Source organism: Plectropomus leopardus, chromosome 11, assembly GCF_026936395.1.
Source record: "Plectropomus leopardus strain MGB_pleo_1.0 chromosome 11, ASM2693639v1, whole genome shotgun sequence".
In the NCBI taxonomy this organism is placed as follows: Eukaryota; Metazoa; Chordata; class Actinopteri; order Perciformes; family Serranidae; genus Plectropomus; species Plectropomus leopardus.
In genome coordinates, this window is record NC_142186.1 from 16,946,772 (window position 1) to 16,967,897 (window position 21,126).

General features: G+C 41.5%; 3 protein-coding genes across 6 annotated transcripts in view; 1 reads left to right on the forward strand and 2 right to left on the reverse strand.

Annotated features, from left to right (window-relative positions):
* Nucleotides 1-15,534, reverse strand: part of LOC121945941 (glucocorticoid modulatory element-binding protein 1-like) — a 29,132-nt gene extending 13,598 nt beyond the window's left edge. The window contains exons 1-2 of one of the 2 annotated variants that reach the window (XM_088084094.1): nt 15,133-15,534; nt 11,535-11,635 (exon numbers count right to left, since the gene is read on the reverse strand). The gene's annotated coding sequence lies outside the window, so the exon portion shown is untranslated. Of the gene's footprint in view, nt 1-11,534; nt 11,638-15,132 lie in introns of those variants that run through there. The other variant, XM_088084096.1, reaches the window with a different exon arrangement.
* Nucleotides 853-17,464, forward strand: LOC121945797 (discoidin, CUB and LCCL domain-containing protein 1). Of its 3 annotated transcripts, none has more exons than XM_042490134.2 (15): nt 853-1,036; nt 4,654-4,875; nt 6,286-6,423; nt 7,511-7,562; nt 7,652-7,724; nt 8,780-8,913; nt 9,043-9,080; nt 9,379-9,567; nt 10,733-10,845; nt 10,985-11,159; nt 11,271-11,357; nt 11,539-11,650; nt 12,417-12,454; nt 12,537-12,647; nt 15,775-17,464. In XM_042490134.2, exons 1-15 carry the CDS (start codon nt 934-936, stop codon nt 16,212-16,214), a joined length of 2,025 nt encoding a protein of 674 aa, XP_042346068.2. In that variant the 5' UTR covers nt 853-933; the 3' UTR covers nt 16,215-17,464. The 3 variants fall into 3 exon arrangements, with proteins under 3 accessions (XP_042346068.2, XP_042346069.2, XP_042346070.2); XM_042490135.2 differs by having other exon boundaries at nt 854-1,036; nt 12,540-12,647; XM_042490136.2 differs by having other exon boundaries at nt 854-1,036; nt 11,557-11,650.
* Nucleotides 17,454-20,930, reverse strand: LOC121945799 (uncharacterized). Its single transcript, XM_042490138.2, has 3 exons — nt 20,642-20,930; nt 20,190-20,478; nt 17,454-19,457 (listed from the first exon to the last, which is right to left on the reverse strand). Exons 1-3 carry the CDS (start codon nt 20,666-20,668, stop codon nt 17,926-17,928), a joined length of 1,848 nt encoding a protein of 615 aa, XP_042346072.2. The 5' UTR covers nt 20,669-20,930; the 3' UTR covers nt 17,454-17,925.
* Between the last annotated feature and the right edge of the window lie 196 nt (nt 20,931-21,126).

Consider the following 21,126-nt stretch of genomic DNA (forward strand, 5'->3'; position numbering starts at 1 on the left):
ATTCACGCCTTTTAGCACCTCCTACTTTGGTGAAAGCATGTTAGACATTTGAAGTAAAGCCTCAACGTTGGCTGAACCCCACTTCAAATTTGTGAAGCCTTTATTCTATTTGTGAAAATGCAAACAAAAAGTACATTTCACAGTGTTTTTCACAAACAGCACCTAGGTTTCACAACTGTGAAATAGTGTTTTAAATCATCTTTAGCCACTCTGGGATAATCTAGTTAAGATTTGACCTCTAAAAGTATAGTGGCTTTTGGTAGACACCTAGTCTAAAGTGATCTACATGTGAAAACCTCCCTTTTTTGCATTTTCACAGATAAAATAGAAGTTTCAAAAATCTGAAACTGTGTTTTAAATCATCTTTAGCCTCTCTGGGAGTCTTGCTCAGATTAGACCTGTATAAGTGCAGTGATTTTTTTATCTGGATCTCATGTGGTCTACATGTGAAAAATTCGGTGAAATCCCAATTTTTTGCACTTTCACAAATAGAATAAAGGTTTCACAAATTTGAAAGTGGGTTTTAGAGAACGTCGAGCCTTCACTTAAAACGTGTAGCATGATAACACCACGATAGGAGGTGCAAAAAAAACGAGATTTCAGTCGTTAAGTATCGCAAAATACTTTCCACTATACTCCTACCTTAACTGCAGAAATCAGAAGCAGTGAATCGGAAGCTAACTTCAGCGCCGTGGGTATTCATTATTGTTATGGCCAGAGGCTGGTCTCGGATCAGCCCACCCCTACTTGGGAATGGAATGCTTGGGGATTCTTTGATGGACACTCAGGCGAACCAATGAGAGGTCGAGTTTGCGTCTCGTGGCCAATAGTAACTATCCAGTACTTTGTACTATAACTTTTTCACTGAGGACAGATTGAAGCTCGAGCCGTCGGGGCTTGCACCTTACTTTTTCACGCGGAGCTCTGGAAATCATGCTGGCAAAGTGCGAAAACATCCGGGATGCTGTGAAGTCTCTTATTGCCGGTTTTTGGATCACCTTTAGCTTCTGTTCCGTTGGCGTTCAAGGCCAGGAGGGTAAGAAAAGGCCTATTTTTTGGACGGTTTTGATAAGATAAAGAATTTGTCGCGAGACTTTATGTCAAACATCTTGTTATTTACGTCAGCTGTTATTACTACGTTATTACCAAGTTACTAAGTGTAACTGCCATCTGAACGTCACGAATAGCTTAACACACACTGCTAGTTTATTTTAAATTAATTTCATGTGATGTTTTAATTTAATGGCATGTAATGACATAGTCTTAAAGCACTGGCAGAACTACTAATGAACAACAGGCTTTAAAACAACCTTTGCATGCTACCTAACATCCTACTATCGTTTATATTAACATTACTTAATTTTACATCACTATCTGTTAATATAACTGATGTCACTGATACCTTGTCTTGTACTGAGTCCTAACCGTTTTTATATGTTCTGCTGTCAAGTCTACTTTTATGGCATTAACCACAAGAATCCTGCATAAGTCTGTTAATATATGTGTTTAGGTCAGTGGCAAAAATACAAATACACAATACATATTGAAGTAGGCGCAAAGGTCGCCCATGTGATGTCATGGTAGCATTCTTTACATACTCTTCCCTTGTGCATGTTTACCTACTGATCCCAGCTCACAGCTTACCTTTCCCAACGTCTTTTTTTCCCACAACAGCACTCAAGTCCATGTGCAGTATGAATCACAGTGACCTTACATACACACAGACAAATAGAAAAGCAATTTACTGCCCCTCAGGCTCTGACTAAAACACTCAGCCATAACCACAAATCTGTTTTGCTGATTTTTTGTCTGTCTGGGGACTTGGTTTCCTCACATCGGAAGATGATTAAGTCCAGGGTCAATTACTTATCCTGAATCATGTTTTGCTTTTTTGTCAAGTATGCAAAGAGCGGGGCCAGGGTGCAGGATGAAACATTTCAGCAATGGTGTGGTAACGTTGTGATTGACACACAAGACAGAATAAGGCGATGTAGTGACAGGTAGCACAGGTGAACATCCTGTCTGCTAGTGTGGACCTGTAAAGACCTGCCAGCCGAGCCTCAAGTGGAAAAACAGCGTAGCGGGGCTTCATTTGATTGACTGTGTGCTATCCTGCCACCGAGTTTGACTCCAGTTCTCTGTAATACACCTTCTAAGTCTGCTAAACTGGTCAGAACAGGCCAAACACATATCTGTCTCATTTTGAAACTAAAGACAGACAGATTTGAAGACAGACTGTAGGTAAAAGGGTTCAGTGAGCCGCGGGGGAGATTATCGGCCACCCAGAACTTCCCCAGCACCGCAGCCTCTGTGGCCTCCCACCGGAAGGTGACAGATCCACGCTCTGTTGCCTGGTTACAGTATGTCGCTGTGGCATTTCCAGGGAATCCTTTGGGGACTTGAGGAGGGGCAATAACATCCAAGGGTTTATGGTATTTGGAGCTGAAGAGCTGTCGGGAAGTGGGGAAGCGGCTGGCTTGTGATGCAGGATGTGTGTGACACAGGGTGAGTGGAAGGTTATCCTCCTGTTTCCCCTCAACAAACCTCCATGAGCCTTATAAGGAAGACAAGGACAGAGGTGATGCATAGGCTTAGATGGACCCTGGTGCCTTTTTCAAGTTTTGACCATTCTTGGAGCACGTCACGACTTGACATTTTGGTGGTAGGTTTAGAGCCTGCCGCCCCCACAGCACTTATCTCCTTGTGACCACTGTCAAAATTGACTCATTTATTTTCTGAGGCCCACGGGGATGTTCGAGGACCTAAATATTTGTGTTTTCCGTTCCAGCTAAAGTGTTAGTCATGGTAACCGCAGGTCAGAGGATGTAATGAATCAACATTCAAGAAAAAAAATGTTTATGAGGAAACTAATACATAAATTTAAAAAACAACATTTGAATCGTGAATTTTGCCGTATAGCCAATGAACATATCATGGTGTTTGGAGTATTTCTATCACAGACAGTTGTGTCATCTCAATGTTATGATCAGAAGAGTACAAACATGCCCTTGTCTGCTGAGCATATCCACAAGAGACTTATTACTCATATGTCCTGAAACAGCGCATTAACAAAGCCCATAATATTCTGTGTATTTAGTCAGAGAATTAACGGCAAAACTGTCTGCGGTTATGTGATTTTGGCTTTATTTACGCTTGGGGTGCTCAGCTCATAACTCTTTGCCTGGCATGGATATTTTTAGAAGTGAACTTAAATAGTTTAAAGTTAAATAGTTAAATAATTAATTAAACTTAAATAGTTTAAAAAATACTTTAATATCCATCAGCTGTGTGAGAAATTGATTATTTTAGTCAGTACTGGTTGGGGATTGACATTACACTGTACAACTGTAATAATTTGGCGACTAATCAATACGTCAATCAATAGAAGGTTAATAGGCATACGTTTTATAATTCATCTGCTTAAAGACAATGAGAAAAATGCCAATAATCCACTACCTCTAGCTTGTTAAATGTGAACATTTGTTGGTTTCTTAAGTCTTCTATAATTTTAAAACTGGTCACTTTGGGGTTTTAAATAGTGAATGTGCCCACTTTGGCTCCAAAAAAATGTTGCTATTATTTGCTAGGGGTGGGAATTTCTATTCACCATAGGATTCAAATCAGAAGCCTACGATTTGATTATTAAACTGTCATCAATCAATTTCTCACTGTGTGACCACTTGCTGCTTTTAAAACATATTGATCCATAATTAAAACAAACAGAAGAATTCACTTACATTATCTTTTATTAATACAAAATTAGTGATAAATGGAAGAGACTTCATAGGAGTCAAAATGCTTCCATACAGTAGTTTTTAAGCCAGGGAGTGCCGGTTGTATATATCTGTGGTTGCTCATGTTTAGCCGTCCTCACCAAAACTCATGAAGTAGCCGCGGTTAGAACGAGAAGTTGACACTTTTTACAGCCATTACGTTTCATCATCCACTTGGTTCAGCCGCAATGAAGCTACAGCGTCGTCTTACAAAGGGGATCACAAGGGCCGATAATTGGGTTTTAACTTTCAGATTATCGTCTCTTCTGCGTCCAGACATAACCTTTAAGGAGATAATCATGATGTGTCTAAGAATCCCCCCTTCAGAAGTATAGCTGAGTATCGTTTGAATATTTACAATACGAGTACTAATACCAGTATCTTAAAGGTTACACAAGTACTGATAGAGAACTTCATTCGATATCCATGATACGAATAGAAAAATTGACATCTTTGCAAGCTGAACTGCCAACTCTGTCAAATACACCGCACTCAACTTCACCACACAGACTGTACAGGTTGTAGCTGCTGCTGTAATGGGCCAATCACATGTCACATTAAATTGTAGAATGCTTGTGGTGATTGGCTGCAAGTAAAACCATACAAATACTTATTTTTGCTAGATCTGCCTACAAATAGCTTTGTCCTTTTGCTATTTCCAAAACTAAAAATGGTTCAATCCTCACAAAGACAACTTTTTCGTGAGAGTTACTGACATAAAATATGGAAAATGACTCTATGATTCTAGCTGTCATTTTTAAAAGAGACTCTTCATTAGAGAGTGGTTGGCATCTAACTTTGGAATAAAACTGTCCTTAAACATACTGTTTGATCTACCTTGTAAAATGTTTTTTTTTTTGCTTTTTTTTTTTGCTTTCAGGTAATGGCTGTGGACATACGCTGCTGGGCACCGAGTCAGGCACGTTGGCCTCTCAGAACTATCCAGGCACCTACCCCAGCAACTCCTGGTGTAAGTGGAGGCTTCGAGTGTCAGAGGGGCGAACGCTGCGATTGCTGTTTGGGGATTTTGACATTGAGAGCAGTCCGGGCTGCAGCAATGGCTCTCTCGTGATCACAGACAAGAGTGGAGAAGTCCGTCTGGGTAAGCTTGTTCACTGCTGATGAAACATACTGTGTGTGGTGGGTTTTTTTTAAAGCATCTCAGGTTGAGGTCTGATCACTGTGTCTAGAAGTGCTCTCCTGTCTCCTGCGTCAGTCCTTTTCTGAAATACCTCCTTTTGATTCTGTAATTCTCCCATCAATGATTGTGGAATACAGACAGGGCATGCCATTCCTTTGACACATTGACAAAAGAGGCAAACCCAATTTCACAACAGACGCATGCACAATCTCCAACCAGGTGTATCAAGTCATGTCTTGAGGGCATAAAAGTTTGACAAGGCCCCAGAAATGAGGTTTGAGAGATTTAAGATTCATTATTATTGGATTCCTCAGAACCTGGCTCATGATTTATTATTTATTTATTTAGCTTTCTCTGCTGGAAAGGTGTTCTTACATGTAGTCTACATGGCTCTGCTCTTCACTTTACAGTTATCAATACGGGATACAAACATGACAGGAAAACAGACTGACTTAAAGCAGATATGAGTATTGTTTAACTGGTTATGAAACCATCCCAATTTAACACTGACGCCTCGCATGTGACGCAGTCGCTGCTGAATTTGCCCTCTTCCTCCTAGACAGTTATGTAATACGTCTGTTACCTCTCTATTATGTCCCTATCAGTGATTCAACGAATCAGTTATTGTCAGCTATTAAATGAATCGTAAACTAATTTGACAGATTAATTGGTTTGACTATTTTTGGAAGACAAAATGTAAAATTTCTGTCCCCAGCTTCTTAAATGTGATTTTTTTCTTGTTTCTTTACTCCTCCTCTTTGACAAAAAAATGGAATATTTTTGGCTTGTGGATAAAACAAGAGATTTGAGGACGTAATCTACCAATTTCTGACATTCTATAGACCAAACAATTAATCAATTAATTAATAAAGAAAATAATTAACTGATTAATCGACAATGAAAATAATTATTAGTCACAGCCTAAATACAGTATGTCTCATTTGAGCTTTTTTAACAAAATGACTATTACCAACAACCAAATCTGTTTGGCTGACATGTAACCCTGGTGTATGAATGGTACTAAAACAAAGTTTACTTTTTCTCACCATCGTCGTATTACAGTTATTAATCTTACATAGCCACAAATAGAAACATTAAATCCTGAAAACCACTGTGTTAAAGGAAGATAGTGCTAAAGTTAGTTGTGTCTTTCTCTTATTGGCTTCCAAAGTAAATGCGGGGACACCCGAAGCAACACAAAACAAAAGTTAGCCATATTTTCATTACATCTGCATCTGTTAATATATGCTGACAAAGGGACTGACAATATTTCATTATTCAAGATTGCAATTGGCTGTTTGTGCAGGTTTCTGTCTACATCTGTGTTTATGTGCTTTTACAAATGTAGTTTGTGGGTCTGCGTGTTCACAGGTCCAGTGTGTGGGAAGCTTGATTCATCACAGAAAAATGTGACACTCACAAGCAATGAAGTGACAATAACCTTCAGGTCCGGCCCACACCGCTCTGGAAGAGGGTTTCTACTGTCCTACGCCACAGACCGGTATCCAGGTAAGACATTCGTAACCGTCTGATTGCTATAAATGAAGTGCTTACATGGTTATAATGAGTAAATGAATGTTGTTTATGACCCGCATCTGAGGTTACACTGCTGTTCATTTTGTGCTGTAGCTGGGCACGTAGCTTTACAAAGGCCTTATTCATAGTTTGACTTTAATTTCGCAAATTTGCTCATTTACAAGTTTACACTTGTGTAATTTTAACACCAATGTCTATGTGAATATTCACCCTTGTGTATTGTGTGTTGATGTGTGGTTGTGAGACCATGAGTCACTTCTTATTGGCATTCATCCTCCATCGCTATCTTTGCTCTGGCGTGTTTGCTCAGAAAGCAGGAGTTGGCCTCCTTCTCTCAGGCTGAATGGAGTGAGGCCTCAGGCTTCAGTCTGGCGCTTCAAGTGCCTGATTTCTTTTTCTCTCCTCCTCCTCCTTCTCATCATCAGCACCCTGTTAACCACTGCAGGCTCACTACCATCACATGTTTGTTGCGGCCCCAGAGGCTGTTGATTTAGCAGTTATGAAGTCCACATATTTAAACTCTCAACATGTACACATACATGTTTTAATGTTTTGGATGAGACAATGGCTGAGGTTCTTCCTGTGTACCATTTTAATAAGCATGCAGACTTGTTTGGTCTGAATTCTAGGTCTATACTTAGAGATAATTTCCTTTTCTCTGGGTGAAGTAATCCGCACTGTACAGTATGTATCATAGTTTCCTGTTTTTTACAGAGTTGTTTATGAATCCGCCAGTGTCTGGAGCTAAGCCCATGTTCAGACATACAAGCTACTGTCTGTTAATTGTGATCACACGAGGACCATTCACTGTACTCGTGAACTGTGACAAAGTCACAGCAACAAAGGGCTTAGTCAGATCAACAGCGATGACCGCTCATCGCCTAATATAGCACACACAGTGCATGCTAGACCGTCTCACACAGAATCTGCTTTTGTGTTGAGTATTATGTAAGCCTGAGTTACACATCATACTATTTAAGTACACCAATACATATTTAATAAAGTTTGAATTCGTTCTCGCAGGGTGTTTTTTTTTTAAACATCTTTTTTGTTGTTACAGATCTCATTTCTTGTTTACAACGAGGATCTCATTCCAGCTCGCAGCTTTTGAGGTAAGTGGTTGACCTCTATATTTCCCATAATAGATTCTGTTTAAGTGTAACACTGAGTGTTTCTCACATGCTGTTTTACTGTCTCTCAGTGTGTACTGCCCTGCTGGATGTAAGGATGTCAGAGGGGATGTTTGGGGAAACTCTGAACAGGGTTACAGAGATGTAAGTGAACCACATTTTATCGGTCAAGCTTTTTCGACTCATGATCTCAAGATGTAAACTTTTCAACCTGGACCCTATTTTCACTTGTTTTTGCGTCAAGTGAAGTGGGAGCAACTATTGTTATAATTTGTCCTGTGCTGAGTGGGAGGACTGCAGCTGCAGGCTGCAATGTAACTACTTGGGGCTCTGGTGCACCGTCAGTATGCATCCACTTAAGGTGCTCGTTTTCGGCACTGACCAGATCACATTATTATCCGAACACTGAAAACACACCAAGCAGACTGTTTGATTCCACGTGCAGCCAAACTAAACACTGAAATTTCCTCCCCTGCCTAAAACACATGAACACGCCTCCCAGCTGCAGAGAAAAGTAACTGCAGCGAGCCATACTTTGCCATTGCTTAGTGTGTTTTCAGCATAGGTGCCTGACTACATTATGGAAAGGATCACTACAGAGACAGACCTTTTTGTTATGGTGTAAGATTCTTTTTGTTTAACCAGCCCTGAAATCACCATTGCCACACGTGGCATTTTATCATCGTAAAACATGCTTTATTCATCGTCAGAAACAAAGTAAAACTCTCAAAGCTGTCGTGGTTCACCTTTCCATTTATCTACTAATCACTAACTCTGGTTTGGTTGAAATAAACCCCTAATTCACCCCTAATTTTATCGAGTCTGATGGGTTTGGCGATAACGATTTTGGGGCAACAAAAAGGATCTACCTCTTTAACAAAATGTCTCTCTCTGTAGGCATCCTTTCCATAATGTTGTCAGACTTATAATAATAATCTGAGCCAGTCTGTGGCAAAAAAAAAACACTCTCAGTGGACGTACATTGATGGTTCGTATGCCCAGGGAGTTGACAATGCTGTGTTTTGCAGCTGCTGGCTGCAGCGCTCTTGCTAAATACTGGACCAATTACAAAATGTGTTGCCCCCCTTAGGCATTTGACACATAACAAAATGAAAATAGGGTCCAGCCTGAAAAATACTAATGCTACCCTTTAAGTGCCTTCATGTCTGAAAGTGCTCTGTGTGTCCCCTCTGCTATAGACCTCAGTCCTGTGCAAATCTGCTGTCCACGCTGGAGCTGCATCTGACAGTCTGGGAGGTCGTGTCACTGTGAATCGTGGGAAAAGTCTTACACTTTATGAGTCCACCTTTGCTAATGGAATCCTTTCAAAAATGTGCGTCTGCTGTTATCGAACTCAAAAAGAGAGATCACATTTGTGCCATAGTGGCCATTGTTGAGCTCAGGATGAGTTTATATTTGATTTTATGTAAATGCACTGACCTTTTAAACTGTGCTCTCACAGGGGATCATTATCTGAAAAGAAGCTGCTCTTCAGCAAAGGTACGACATGACATTTATCACTACATGTTGTTAGAATTTTTCAAAGGGCACACCCAGTGTTTTTGCATATTCAACCAATGTACTACAAGTAAGACATTATTTATATTCCTCCTGACCATTTATCCAGACAAGCTGTAGTATTTTACTATTTTATGATTTTACCGCCTTCCTAAAAAATACTTCTTGATTTATGCAGGTCATCCCATTGAGCACAAGTAAAGTGTACATAATTTGTGTATAAAAACACTCTGGCTTACATAATGAACCACTTTAATCCTTTCCTCTGGTCCCTGAACAGAATGCAGCAACATCCTGAGTGTCACTGCTTTAAATGCCTCATCTTTCTGGGATAAAAACCAAGAGCACACAATGTTCTGGTCCTCCAGAAACATGGATACTAGCAATGAGTTCCTACTCTGGGCAGCAGACGGGAACGATCTGAAGCCATGGGTGGAGCTGGGGCTTAGTGATAGAAGCACTATCACAGGTAAAAATGTTCAATAAGAATGTGTTTGTGAAATATGTTTATTTATAGAAACATTTTAATTCACTTTAATTTAGCTGTTAAAAGGATAGGTCTTATGATATTCCATGGGGGGGGTTAATTTTCAACAAATCCCATGAAAAGACAAAAAAACCGCAATGAGTTAATCCAACTGAAAAGTATTGTGTGTACCAAAGCCTGGTTTACAGTAAGTTCTTTCCCAGTGCCACTGACCTCCATTTTTGTCCAAAAACTATTAGAAACACATCAGTGAGTCACACTGTTGTACTGGTTGACCTGTTCTCTAATTAAGATGAATATGGCCATAGTAAGTAATTGTTGGTCAAAACCCACACACATCGTCCTGCTGCATCCTGCCAGAAACACTCATTAGGACACCAAATGTGTATTAATCCGCTACTGAAAATAGTCCCCCCAAAAAATGCAATAATGACTGCTGTTTGAATATTTGCTAAAAATAGTTTTGAGGAAATTTTAAAAATCATTTAAAAAAATGAGACTTTATTTGTGACCTGTTTTGAAAGACTGAGCTTTAAGGAATGAACGTGGGCGACAGACAGGGTCTAGAATAGTATTTAGCTTAAAAAAATGTTTTCTATGGTATTTAATGACATAAAGAAATACTTCACCCACAAATTACCATTTTTAAGTCAATAAGTCATGTCGTGTTAACCTGGAATTTGTGTTAACAACATTCTTCTCACATTCCTCCAAAGAAAACTGCTAATTTTTATTATGAATATTTTATCAATAAAATCATAGTTTTGGATTATGGCTTTGAAGAGAGTGAGTTTCACTTTCAGCTCAGTTTTAAATAGTTAGGTTTTAGCTACAATGCTTGTGTTTGGGAACTACTGAGCACTGTGTGGGCGCAGATATTCGAGGCGGGAATGAGCTAACTATTTGGACATACTTCTAGAGTCTCACATGCATTAGCCGTCACGTTTACGACAATAATAAACAGAGACGCTTGGATTACAACACACACACACACGCAGGGAGCACAACTTCATACTCTGATCAGGACCTCATCATTCTGCTGTATCTTTACATAGCAAATTGTACAACCAAATGTCAACGCAGTGTATCAGTTTGTTTTTGACAGTATCTTACAGTAATACGTTGAACACAAAACATGTTTTTTCAGGAATAATAACAACGGGATCAAACGAGCGCTACATAGAATCCTTCAGTGTTTTTTTCAGCAAGGACAGAAAAACCTGGAAGATTTACAAAGGTGCTCTCAGCAGAGAAAAAAAGGTATGCATTGCATCATTCTCACTGATGTTCACTTAATGCCTCTAACTGGCGAGCAAACAGAGCTCCTGTAGTGGCTGAGCCTGTAGTACGGGCTTCCTGTTTCTCTGTGAATGAGTAACTGGGTTGTTATGGTTTCCAGGTGTTTCAGGCCTACACTGATGGCCACCTTAGGGTTCTCAACAGCTTTCACCCTCCTGTGGTGGCTCGATTTGTCCGGCTACAGCCGCTGAGCTGGCACGGCCGAGCTGCCGCTCAGGTGCAAGTCCTGGGCTGCCCTGTGGCCAAGGTGACACCAAGGTCACGCCCAGCCCCCGGTCCGTATTCTAGATACTTATCAGCTTGATCTGTTTACATGATCTGTCTGGCAGTGTGAGTTCATGTCTGTACTCCTGATATAATGATGTCCTGTCTTACTTGTCCAACAGAATTTCCATCCATCAAAGTAAACATGGGAACACCAGAGCCCAGCCCAACTCCAACTGAGGGCCCAGTGTTAGTGGAGACCAAACTGAGTGAGTAATACTTTCTTATTTTATATGTGTGCATTAAGAATGAATGCATGTCTATTTTAGGGAGAATTCACTTCAGATTAGTGAAAACAATGTTATATATAATTCACTCACTCTCAACATTGTGTCCATTGCAATAAACTGCATTCCTTCCTCACACTTAAACAACCGTTTACTTACCCAGACACTTCCGTTCCTGTAGGCTCCAGTCAGCCAGTAATAGTGGCGGTGGGAGTGGTGCTGGGCCTGATCATGTGCGGCAGTTGTTTGTTGGCTGGAGTCTGGTGGAAGAGAAGGTACTGTATTATAAACTTTTCAGAGCTGATTTATTTTCAAGTACAGTTTGCACACACAAACTGAAATATATGTATAACGCATGGAGGAGTACTGTTGTTATACATTAAATGCTATTATTTTATTTATGCCCAAATACCTTTGGTGACTGCCAGAGATACTGTGGTTTTAATAGAAAACATTTTTAAAAATTGGTTTTATGTTTTGTTTTTTTTTTTTGTTTTTTTAATTTGGCATGTTTTTCTTTAAAAATCTTTTTTTTAAATTAGATTTTTGACGATTTTCTTTTTCTTTAACATTTTTTGGTGATTTTAATAGAAAACGTATAAAGTTGGGGTGATACTGTTTGTTTGTTTTCCTTAAAATTTTGAAAGGCATGTTTTCTTTAAAAACCAAAAATCACACCTTTCATAAGACAGAAACTATAAAAACAGAAATAACTGTTGGATTTTCAAATTTCCGATGGTGTTTGAACCCATTATGCAGGATGCTGAAATTATGTTAAAACAAAGTTTGAATATTATATGTTTGAAAAACGACAGGCATTGGGGCAAGCAAAAAAAAAGGGTCCTTGAAAACTCATGGAAAATTTTTGAAATTTTTTCCATGAAAATGTTTGGGAATAGTTGCCTATTATTTGTCTGTCGAGCGATTAATTGACTAATCAACTCAGCTTTGAGTGTGATGCTCCAGTATTCAGAGCACACCTCCGAAACTGTATCTAGTATAATACTTTAATTCTCTCTGTTCTTCTCCTTGTTCATATAGGAAAAAAGATTCACAAATGAAGTACTCTTTACCCACAAGTAAGTCAAGTGCTGGTTGATCACTTTACAGTATTTTTCAGTCTTTTGTAAAAAGCCTCTCACTGTGTGTGTTTGTGTCAAGTAGGTTGTCAGAGTTTCCAGGCAAAGAGTCTCTCCTGCACACAGTCGGAGCTTATCTCTTATCCTCTGGAGCGAAATGTCCATGATGCTCTACCTAGCCCTCCTCTTAATGGTGAGAAATATTTTTTTTATTTTTTTTTAACAGAGTACTGCTGTGCCTCCGTATTACTACACTTGTCACCAGCAGCTGCCTTTTTTATAGTCTTTTCATTGCCCATTCAGAGTTTACTGGTGCTCTGCCTTCCCTCCTCCATCTTTCTTGCACTAACTGGCTTCAGTGGTCAGTCTGAGGGGCTCATGCCAGGCCTGACAGGCAAACAGCTCTCTCCGCGGGCTGTCCATTCTTTCCCCTGGCTCAGCCCATCACCCAGACGCAGTATAAACATTCCTTTCTTTGGTCCACGGAGCCTCTCTGAAAGAGACCCTTTAATTGGAGCTCGATAAAGAGCGCTCAGCCCACCCCCACCACCACCACCCCTCTCTGCCTCCCCCATCCCCTCCCCCAGCGAGGGGGCCCTTCACTGAGAGGTCCACTGATAAACAGGACAGAGGGTCAAAGCTAAGACAATCAGAGTCCTCACTAAAGCCTGTCTAATTAAAATAGCTCTGGCTCCGAGGCTCCCTGCGGGCTCTTGAGTAAGGTCTAGGCCTCCCACACCACAGCCTCCTCTGCTGGGCCAAAGAGTTTGGGTTTGGTTAAATCTGCATCCTACACTGTCAGCCCCCGTCCCTTTAGTTAAAGGAGACATTGTTGGTGGCCAAGCAGCTCATGCAGGGGCTCAACACTGGCCAAATATGTAACTGCTACTGAGTAAATTAGAAGCATTGACCAGAAACTACAGCTTAAAATAAGCAATTTATCCTAAAAGACTCTTCCTTGGTATCCAAAGATGCGTTAGTAAGATTTCTTTCATCAAATTGTCCAGAAGGGGACAAGTATTTTAGTTCTTGCAGGTGAATTTTGTCTGTTGCTGTCAGGGCATCATTATGTTTCACCTGCTTGTGAAACTAACCGTCATTCAAAATCTCTTACTTCCTCTGCTATTCGTCTTTTAAACTCTCTGTAAGTGTTTTCATTTCTATTGGTTTCATTGTTTTTTATTTTATTGATAATCAAAGTTAACATTATTCTATTAATGAATTCCTTTATTCCACTGAACATATTTTTTTTTATTTATTATGTCTTTATATGTGTCCACAGCAAGTTGTTCAAATAATATGCATAAAGGTTCATTCTTTACCTTTAGCTATCCTGAGGCTTGGGAATGGCAAAATAAGTCCACCTTGAGTTTAGAATTTTATCAAATAAATAAATTAAACTTAATTTTACAAGGAAAACTCACAGAGAATAACTGTAAATACCAATCATGAATGGCCCAAGGAACGTGACAAAGAGCTCAAGGCATCACCCTGGCCTCTAAATTCCCCAGATGCCAATTTGAGCGAGCATCCATGGGCCTGCAGGTACCCCAGAGCTCCTGTGTCGGTGCCTCGACTGGTCAGAGCCAAGTTCGATCCACAGTGGGGCTTCTGCCCTATCGAGACATGGACTCAGGACCTCTGGGGGTGACCTGTGGTGTCTGACACCAAGTTGTTGGCATCAGGTCCTTTGAATCCTGCCGGCTGTGAGGTGAGGAACCAGCATATCCTACAGATGCGCGATCGGGTTGGAATATGGGCAATTTGGAGGCCAAGTTGAGCTCTTGTTACGTTCCTCGTACCATTCCTGAGCAGGTCTGTAGTGTGGCATGGCAGATCGTCCTGCTTGGGGGGCGCTGACCTCGGGGAGATTCCATGATGGCGTGAACTTGGTCCGCAACAGTATTTGGGTGGGTGGTGCGTGTCAGTTGACATCTACAGGAATGGTAGGACCCAAAGTTTACCAGCAGAACATTGAACTGTAATGAGATGATCAATGTTATTTACTTCACTTTTTAGTGGTTTTAAAGTTTTGGCTGATAAGTGTGTACATGTAAGGTTAGTAATGGACTGAAACTGATGTTGATGGGGATTTTAGAACAGTTGTTCCCAACTGGTGGGTTGCGGTCCAAATGTGGGTCACGGATCCAATCTTAATTGACCACAAGTGATATGTGAAATTGTCAAGATTGCAAAAAAAACCACTCTATTTCTAAGTACAGTGAGTTTCCGGCAGAGAGCTTTTATTTTGAAGTGCTGTCTCTGTGTATTCTTGCAATAGTTTTGTGTGCATTCTAAGCCAACATGCTGTTTATATTGTGTGAAATAAACTTAAAAATGTGGCATTTTATCTTATGTGTGGACCTTTAACAAATGACTTGGTAGAAATCTGGACCCTGTGGCTTTACCAGTTGGGAACCGTTGTTTTGGACTCTAAAAGGGGAGGGGAACCTTTTTTTCTATCAAGGACCATTTCAACTTTTATGAAGTCCTCCGAGGGCCATACTAAATTTATGAACACATATGATGCAGTGATTATAGATTTCGATAGTATGAAAACCCAGTTATCACGGTTTCACGATTATTATAAGTAAATTACACTCAGAAACATTCACAAACTCTCGAGGCAATGCTTCACAAACACGGGGTTTCAGCTTCTTAGTTATTAATTGACTCACCACAAAACTTGTCCTCCTACTATTGTCTCTGTCGGTCTGTGGTCTTCTGACAGCTGAATGTTGGGAAACCCAACTCCCACAAAGAGCGTTAATTTTATCAAAACGCATTTGTCCTCAACTCCTCCAGTTTAGCAGGTTTCCCGCTGTAACGACGCTCGAGATTGGCCTTTTTCGTCTCTGCCAGCGCCACGCCACAAACTGCCTTTTACTTAGTCAAAAAATAGTCGTTTGTCCATTTCTCCTGAAAAAAAAGCGGCATTCAGCATCCACCTTCCTGGTCTTGGCACTCGCCATGATGCATATCACTTGTCAATCAAACCCCAATGTTATCGCGCGATGGCACGTAACCTCGCGTGTTGTGTTCACTGACCCTGAACCTGACTCGGACATGTATAGCCCTCAGTATTATCCCAGAAAAGTCACTGCTGTCGACATTTTTCCCCCCGAGTTTATATATTTATTTTTAGAACAGCGTGTCTGGACGGATCAGATGGTCTCATAGGCCGTACACGGGCCGGAGGCCGGAAGTTCCCCAACCCAGTTTTAGAGGATACCCATGTCAATGTTTGTTGCATCTTATTTCAATAGAAATGCAATGTCATACTTGTTCTTTTAATTATTTGATGTTATTTACCATTCTAGACTATGCAGAGCCTGCTGTTGCAGCTATTGGGCAGAAAGTTGGGTCAACGTTTAGACCGGCCTCAGATGAGGGCTACACCACCCCCTTTGCCCTCAACCATTATGACACTCCTGGCAACCTTCCTGAGTACGCCGAGCCTCTTCCCCCAGAGCCCGAGTACGCCACCCCATTCAGTGAGCAGCCCTCCGAGTCCAACCTGCCAACTCTGGCGGGGATCGTTCACGGTCATGCACATGGAGCTCCTACACCCGCAGCTACTGCTGCTACCAGAACACCCAGCCACACCCAGTATGACTGTCCCTCACACAGGATGCTGTCCAATGGCTACTGCACTCCTGCTCTTCATGTCAATGGCCCGCGGCCTGTCAGTGTGATCTACGCTGAGCCGAAGTCATGTGACTCTTTACTACAGAAGCACACATATGAGAAGCCTTTGTGAACACAGCAAGCTCAGACACGCAGGAAAAAAGACTCTCTTGAGCTAAAATGTGTGCTGGGACCTCAAGTGGACACCAAGCTGGAGAGTGTTATCCACAGAGTACTAATGCTGACTGATCTGAACTTCAGTGAGCGATGTACCCACGGTGGAAAAGTCACTTTGGTCCAGAATGTATATATGAGGGTACACAACTCCCGATGATCTGAGAGCCATATGGACCAAATATTTCCTTCCAGGAAGTATGTTGTTGTACAGCGGAAGTATCCTGTGATGCACAAAGAAAACACAGGCTCAGTCGCGTCTCAAAGATACTGTTTGTTTAAATGTTTAATCACAAGCTGCACTTTCAGAAAACACATACAGCAATGTATGCTTCAGTGAATTTAAAAGGTTAATGCAAAAAAGTGGATTAAATATATTACTTGTCCTCACAAAACATTGTCATTGTATCACAATGCAAAATTTCAACATGATTTGTTAAAAAAGAAGCACTATAAATGGTACACTGTAACAAAGTGGTTGGAATTGTTGCTATGAGTATGTATAACCACTAGGTGGCTCTATTGAGCTTTAAACAATAATTATTGTGTAATTCTTTGTCTGCTGGTTCTCACTCCTCATATATATATATATTTTTTATCTATTTATAACATAGTAACAAACAAAATTTGGTTTAAAATAAATGCTTGGATTGTAGTATAACACAGAAAGGCACAACAGGCAAGGTGGTGTCAACTTTACATGAATTAAAACCTACTGCAGTGCCCTCGAGCAAGACACAAAACTCTAACATTAAAAAACACATACAGTACATGGCCTTGTAAGTCGTTCCTTTTTTGCCACTGTGCAGCAATTTCATATTACTTAACTCTGTATTCCTTCATTTTCTCTACCATGCAAAGTCCATTTGGCTTTCTTTGATTTTTTTGTATGGAAAATACAGGTCTTCAACAGATTAAATTACTTGATTAAAATAAGATGATGTGACATTGCTGTTGTTCACAGAGGAAAACAGGAGATAGAAAATTGTATTTTTTTCCTTTTACAAGCCATTTAGTACAAGAAGGGTCAGGTGACAGTGGTAGTCATCCGTTATATTTGAAATTGTTACTAAAAGACCTTCAACAATGTAATGCATTTTTCTAAAAAAATGCTTTTAAAAGGTCTGTGGTGTCCCATTTAGTGATGAATTTGCTAACCTTTTCCACTGCTGAATAAGGCACAATAAAACAACTGTATTGAGAAAAATACTTTTAGAAGTTGGCCTGGTGTGTGTGATTGCAGCAGCAAAGGTTATTTTGAAATAGACTTGAAGCCTGTAGCAGTGATGAAGCTGCACAAACAGGCGGCTGGATTCCTCACTAATAGAAAAATGTCAACCAATTCTTCAAAGCGTGAACTTCTTTCAAAAATCATTCATTTAAACACCTGTTTTAAAAACAGGCACAATTGAGCTTCTGTATATAATATAAACGGTATCTCTTCTTAAAATCCTCTGAGTTGTTACAAATATGAAATTTAAAATCTTAATTTGTACAACAGCCTAAAAAGCGGTAATGCTATATCACAGACTTGTCAAAGTGAAAGGAGCAATATTCAGCTACAGCACATATTGAACACATAATTTCGACACTTGTTTTTGAATACTATTTACTCTTGTGTTTTGTTGTTGTTTATGTTCAGCCTGCTGTGTTGTACAGACAGCGTGGATTTACTCTCCACCGTTATCGCAGACCCTCTGGTTTGTGCTTAACTCTTTCCTCTGCCCCTCCTCCTCTTCTCTCCCCTCAGAGGAGTAGTGCATCAGAGTCTGGTGTCTGTTCCTGGACGGGGCATCCTTAAAGCGCAGGCCACAGTCTTCACATGCGTACAGAAGCCCCTCCCTGCTGCTGCCTGACTCTGACTGAGATCCGCTCTCACTGCCAGGATGAGCAGCGGTCGACACAGGAGCGTCTCTGGAGTGTGGAGCTGCGTGTGAGCTGATATCTGTGCTGTTAGGTGCATTCAGACCTACGCTGGCTGGAGGAAAAGTCCTGGGACGCCCTGGTGGTGGATAAGCACGGCCTGCTTGTCCACGGTATGCATCCCCAGCTCCAGCTTCTCCGGCGTGTTCGGGGTCCAGACCGTGGACTGTGCGGTAGTGGAAGCGGATCCCAGAGCGGTTGGAAAAGCCTTTCCCACAGAAGCTGCAGATGAAGGGCCTCTCTCCTGTGTGGATGCGCATGTGGATCTTCAGAGCTCCTGACTGCGTGAAACATTTCCCACACTGGCTACAGGAGTAGGGTTTCTCTCCAGTGTGGGTCCTCTGATGGGCCCGGACCCCGGCCAGATGAGGAAATCCCCTGCCACAAAATCCGCAAGAATATGGCCTTTCACCTGTGTGGATCCGCCTGTGGATCTTCAGAGCCCCAGACTGGCTAAAACTCTTCCCGCAGTCGGAGCAGGAGTAGGGCCGGGCGCCGGTGTGCACATTGAGGTGGATGCGGAGGTTGCTGTGCGAGTTGAAGGCCCTGCCGCACTCTGTGCAGAGGAAGCCGGATGGTTTGTGGGCGTGCTCAGAACGCTGGTGCTGCAGCAACTGGGATGGTCTGGAAAAAGAGGCAGAGCAGTGCATGCAGGGATGCAGCGACAACAAGGCCGTCCTGCCTCTTTCCTCTTGTTGCGCAGTGTGTGTTTGTCTGTGCTGGTGGTGGCAGACCTGAGTGCAGGCAGGGAAAGAGCGCTGGCAAGACAAGCAGGGAAAAGGGCCGGAGAGCTGTGGAGCATGAGAGCGGGCGAGCTGCGGGCAGGGTAAACAAGAGGCTATCGGACAGTGGTGGTGATGAAAATGATGATGGGCGTGAGTGTGAGAAAATGGGGAATCTGTGCCGTCCTGGTGGCCCAGTATCTGAGTGCAGGTTTGCAGGCTGCGATGGCAACACAAGCAGGGAAACATGGAGAGGTGGGACAAGGAGCTGGAGGACGGAGGGGTCTCGTCTGGGCTCTGAGTCCCTCTGTCTGCATCCTCCCTCTGTGGCTGGCCGGACGACCTGGTCTCCAGCTCAGATGGGGTGCTGCCTGGTTCAGTGGTGTCTGGTAAGCACATGCTGAGGCTCACTGCAGCTGTGCTGCTGAGGTCTTTGGCCTGGCATACAGCATCTGAGCGTGGGGGTGAGGACAAAGATTGTCTGGGTTTCAAAGTCTCAAAGGAAGGTGGAGAAGTGGAGTAAGGGCAGCCAGGGCAGGTGCAGGCGTTATGCACATCTGGATATAGAGGAAATATGAATTACAATGAAGTTAAATCAAGAAAATTATTGCATTATTTTTATTTTATTGTGCAATACAAGTGATAAACAAGAGGACACATATGACACAGTTGAAGACGGGGGGGGGGGGGCTAGAATAAAACCAGGTAAACAATAAACAAAAACAAACAAAAAAGTGCCCAGAAAGTCATAACAACAACAACCACGCAGGTGGAAGACATATCGTTTTACTTAGATTTTCCGATACTAGTGCCCTTAGTTGTGCATGCGTGAGTTTATGTGTGTGTCTATGTGTGTGTGTGTGAGAGAGTGTGTGCAGTGCGTGAGTACGTGCAAGCGCATATGTTGGTGACGTAGAAAAAAAAAGATAAAACATAGCAAATAGAGAAACAAGTAATAAACATAATAGCAACCACTGGGCAAAAGAAAAAAAACAGTAACCATAGTAACAAAATTAAATATATTAATTAGTTATAATGAGAGAAAAAAAATAAGTATTGATAAGTAGAGAGATAAAGAGAGGTGCATCAAGTATATTGTTGAGCGTGGAAATTCAGCGTAGATGTTAATTGTAAGTCTGTGTTTGGTCTAAACCTGGGGACGGCATTCTGTTGTAAGAATAGATCTGTGATGATGAAAATAATAGTAAAAGTAGCAACAATAGGAATATAAATAGTAATTATAGTAACAGAATAGATAATAATTGCAAATATCTTTGTTTATCTCTTACCTTCTCTCCTGTCTCTGGTCTCTGTCCTCCTCTGTGATGTCCCGGGCTGGGTGTGTCGGCCTGGCTCTGTCTCTGATTTGTCTCGTGCAGGTCGAGTTTGTAGTCGAGGTTCAAGTGCAGCACCTTTGAACCGCAGAGCCTCTTCTCCTCTTCCTCCTCCTCCTCCTCCTCCAGCGGCAGCCACGCCCCACGCTGTGTTCAGCACATCTGGCTGATTCTTCAAGGTGTTTCCAGATGCGATGAGATCACCAATGAACTGATGCATGTCCATCCAGGAGCACTGAGCGCGCTGCAACAAGCACACATCACAAATACAGCCTCAACGTTTTGGGTGAATGAATGACCAAAAGTCCACGTTTCTGTGTTTTGACAATTAAATAAACACCGCAGAACTTTAGCTGAAAACACGAGTTCCTCTCAAAATAATGTGAATAATCGGGTCGCCTACTTACAATGTCGCCACACTTGTCTTTGTCCATGAATTTAAGATTTAAACAAACGCTGGTGTTGACGTCGGATCCACGGTTTAGCTTTAAATCAACGACTTCAGAAGGCTATATCAGACACTAAGGTTCAACAAGAATGAAAACGACAAAAAATATGCACGTTGCTTTATTTATTATTATTTTCTCTACATCATTGCATCTCTACTGTAGCCTACTCCCGTTAAAACATCTCGTCACCTGGCAGATATTGTATTTCCGGGTTCTTTCGACGTCATGTGACACGAGTTGTAGTTTTTTTTTTTTATAAGGGTTAAATAACTCTTAGATTATGTTCCATAAAGGCTCTTTAAATGTTATTATTTTTTGAATAACTTTGACGAAATCTTTAGGGAACATTGCCTGAAAGTTACCTGTTCTATATGTGTTTAACAATAATGATAAAAAAAAACAACTTTGAACCCTGAGCAAACACGGGAAAAAGGAGCAACTTG

What these genes read in the sequence shown, in the direction of transcription:
- LOC121945797 (XM_042490134.2), top strand. Translation starts at nt 934, where the DNA reads ATGCTGGCAAAGTGCGAAAACATCCGGGATGCTGTGAAGTCTCTTATT. An exon ending in GAAGCTGCTCTTCAGCAAAG is followed by an intron (nt 9,081 to 9,378) that starts GTACGACATGAC and finishes GTCCCTGAACAG; the next exon opens with AATGCAGCAACATCCTGAGT. An exon ending in GGAGTCTGGTGGAAGAGAAG is followed by an intron (nt 11,651 to 12,416) that starts GTACTGTATTAT and finishes TTGTTCATATAG; the next exon opens with GAAAAAAGATTCACAAATGA.
- LOC121945799 (XM_042490138.2), bottom strand. Translation starts at nt 20,668, where the DNA reads ATGGACAAAGACAAGTGTGGCGACATT. An exon ending in AAGACAAGTGTGGCGACATT is followed by an intron (nt 20,479 to 20,641) that starts GTAAGTAGGCGA and finishes TGCTTGTTGCAG; the next exon opens with CGCGCTCAGTGCTCCTGGAT. An exon ending in GACCAGAGACAGGAGAGAAG is followed by an intron (nt 19,458 to 20,189) that starts GTAAGAGATAAA and finishes CTCTATATCCAG; the next exon opens with ATGTGCATAACGCCTGCACC.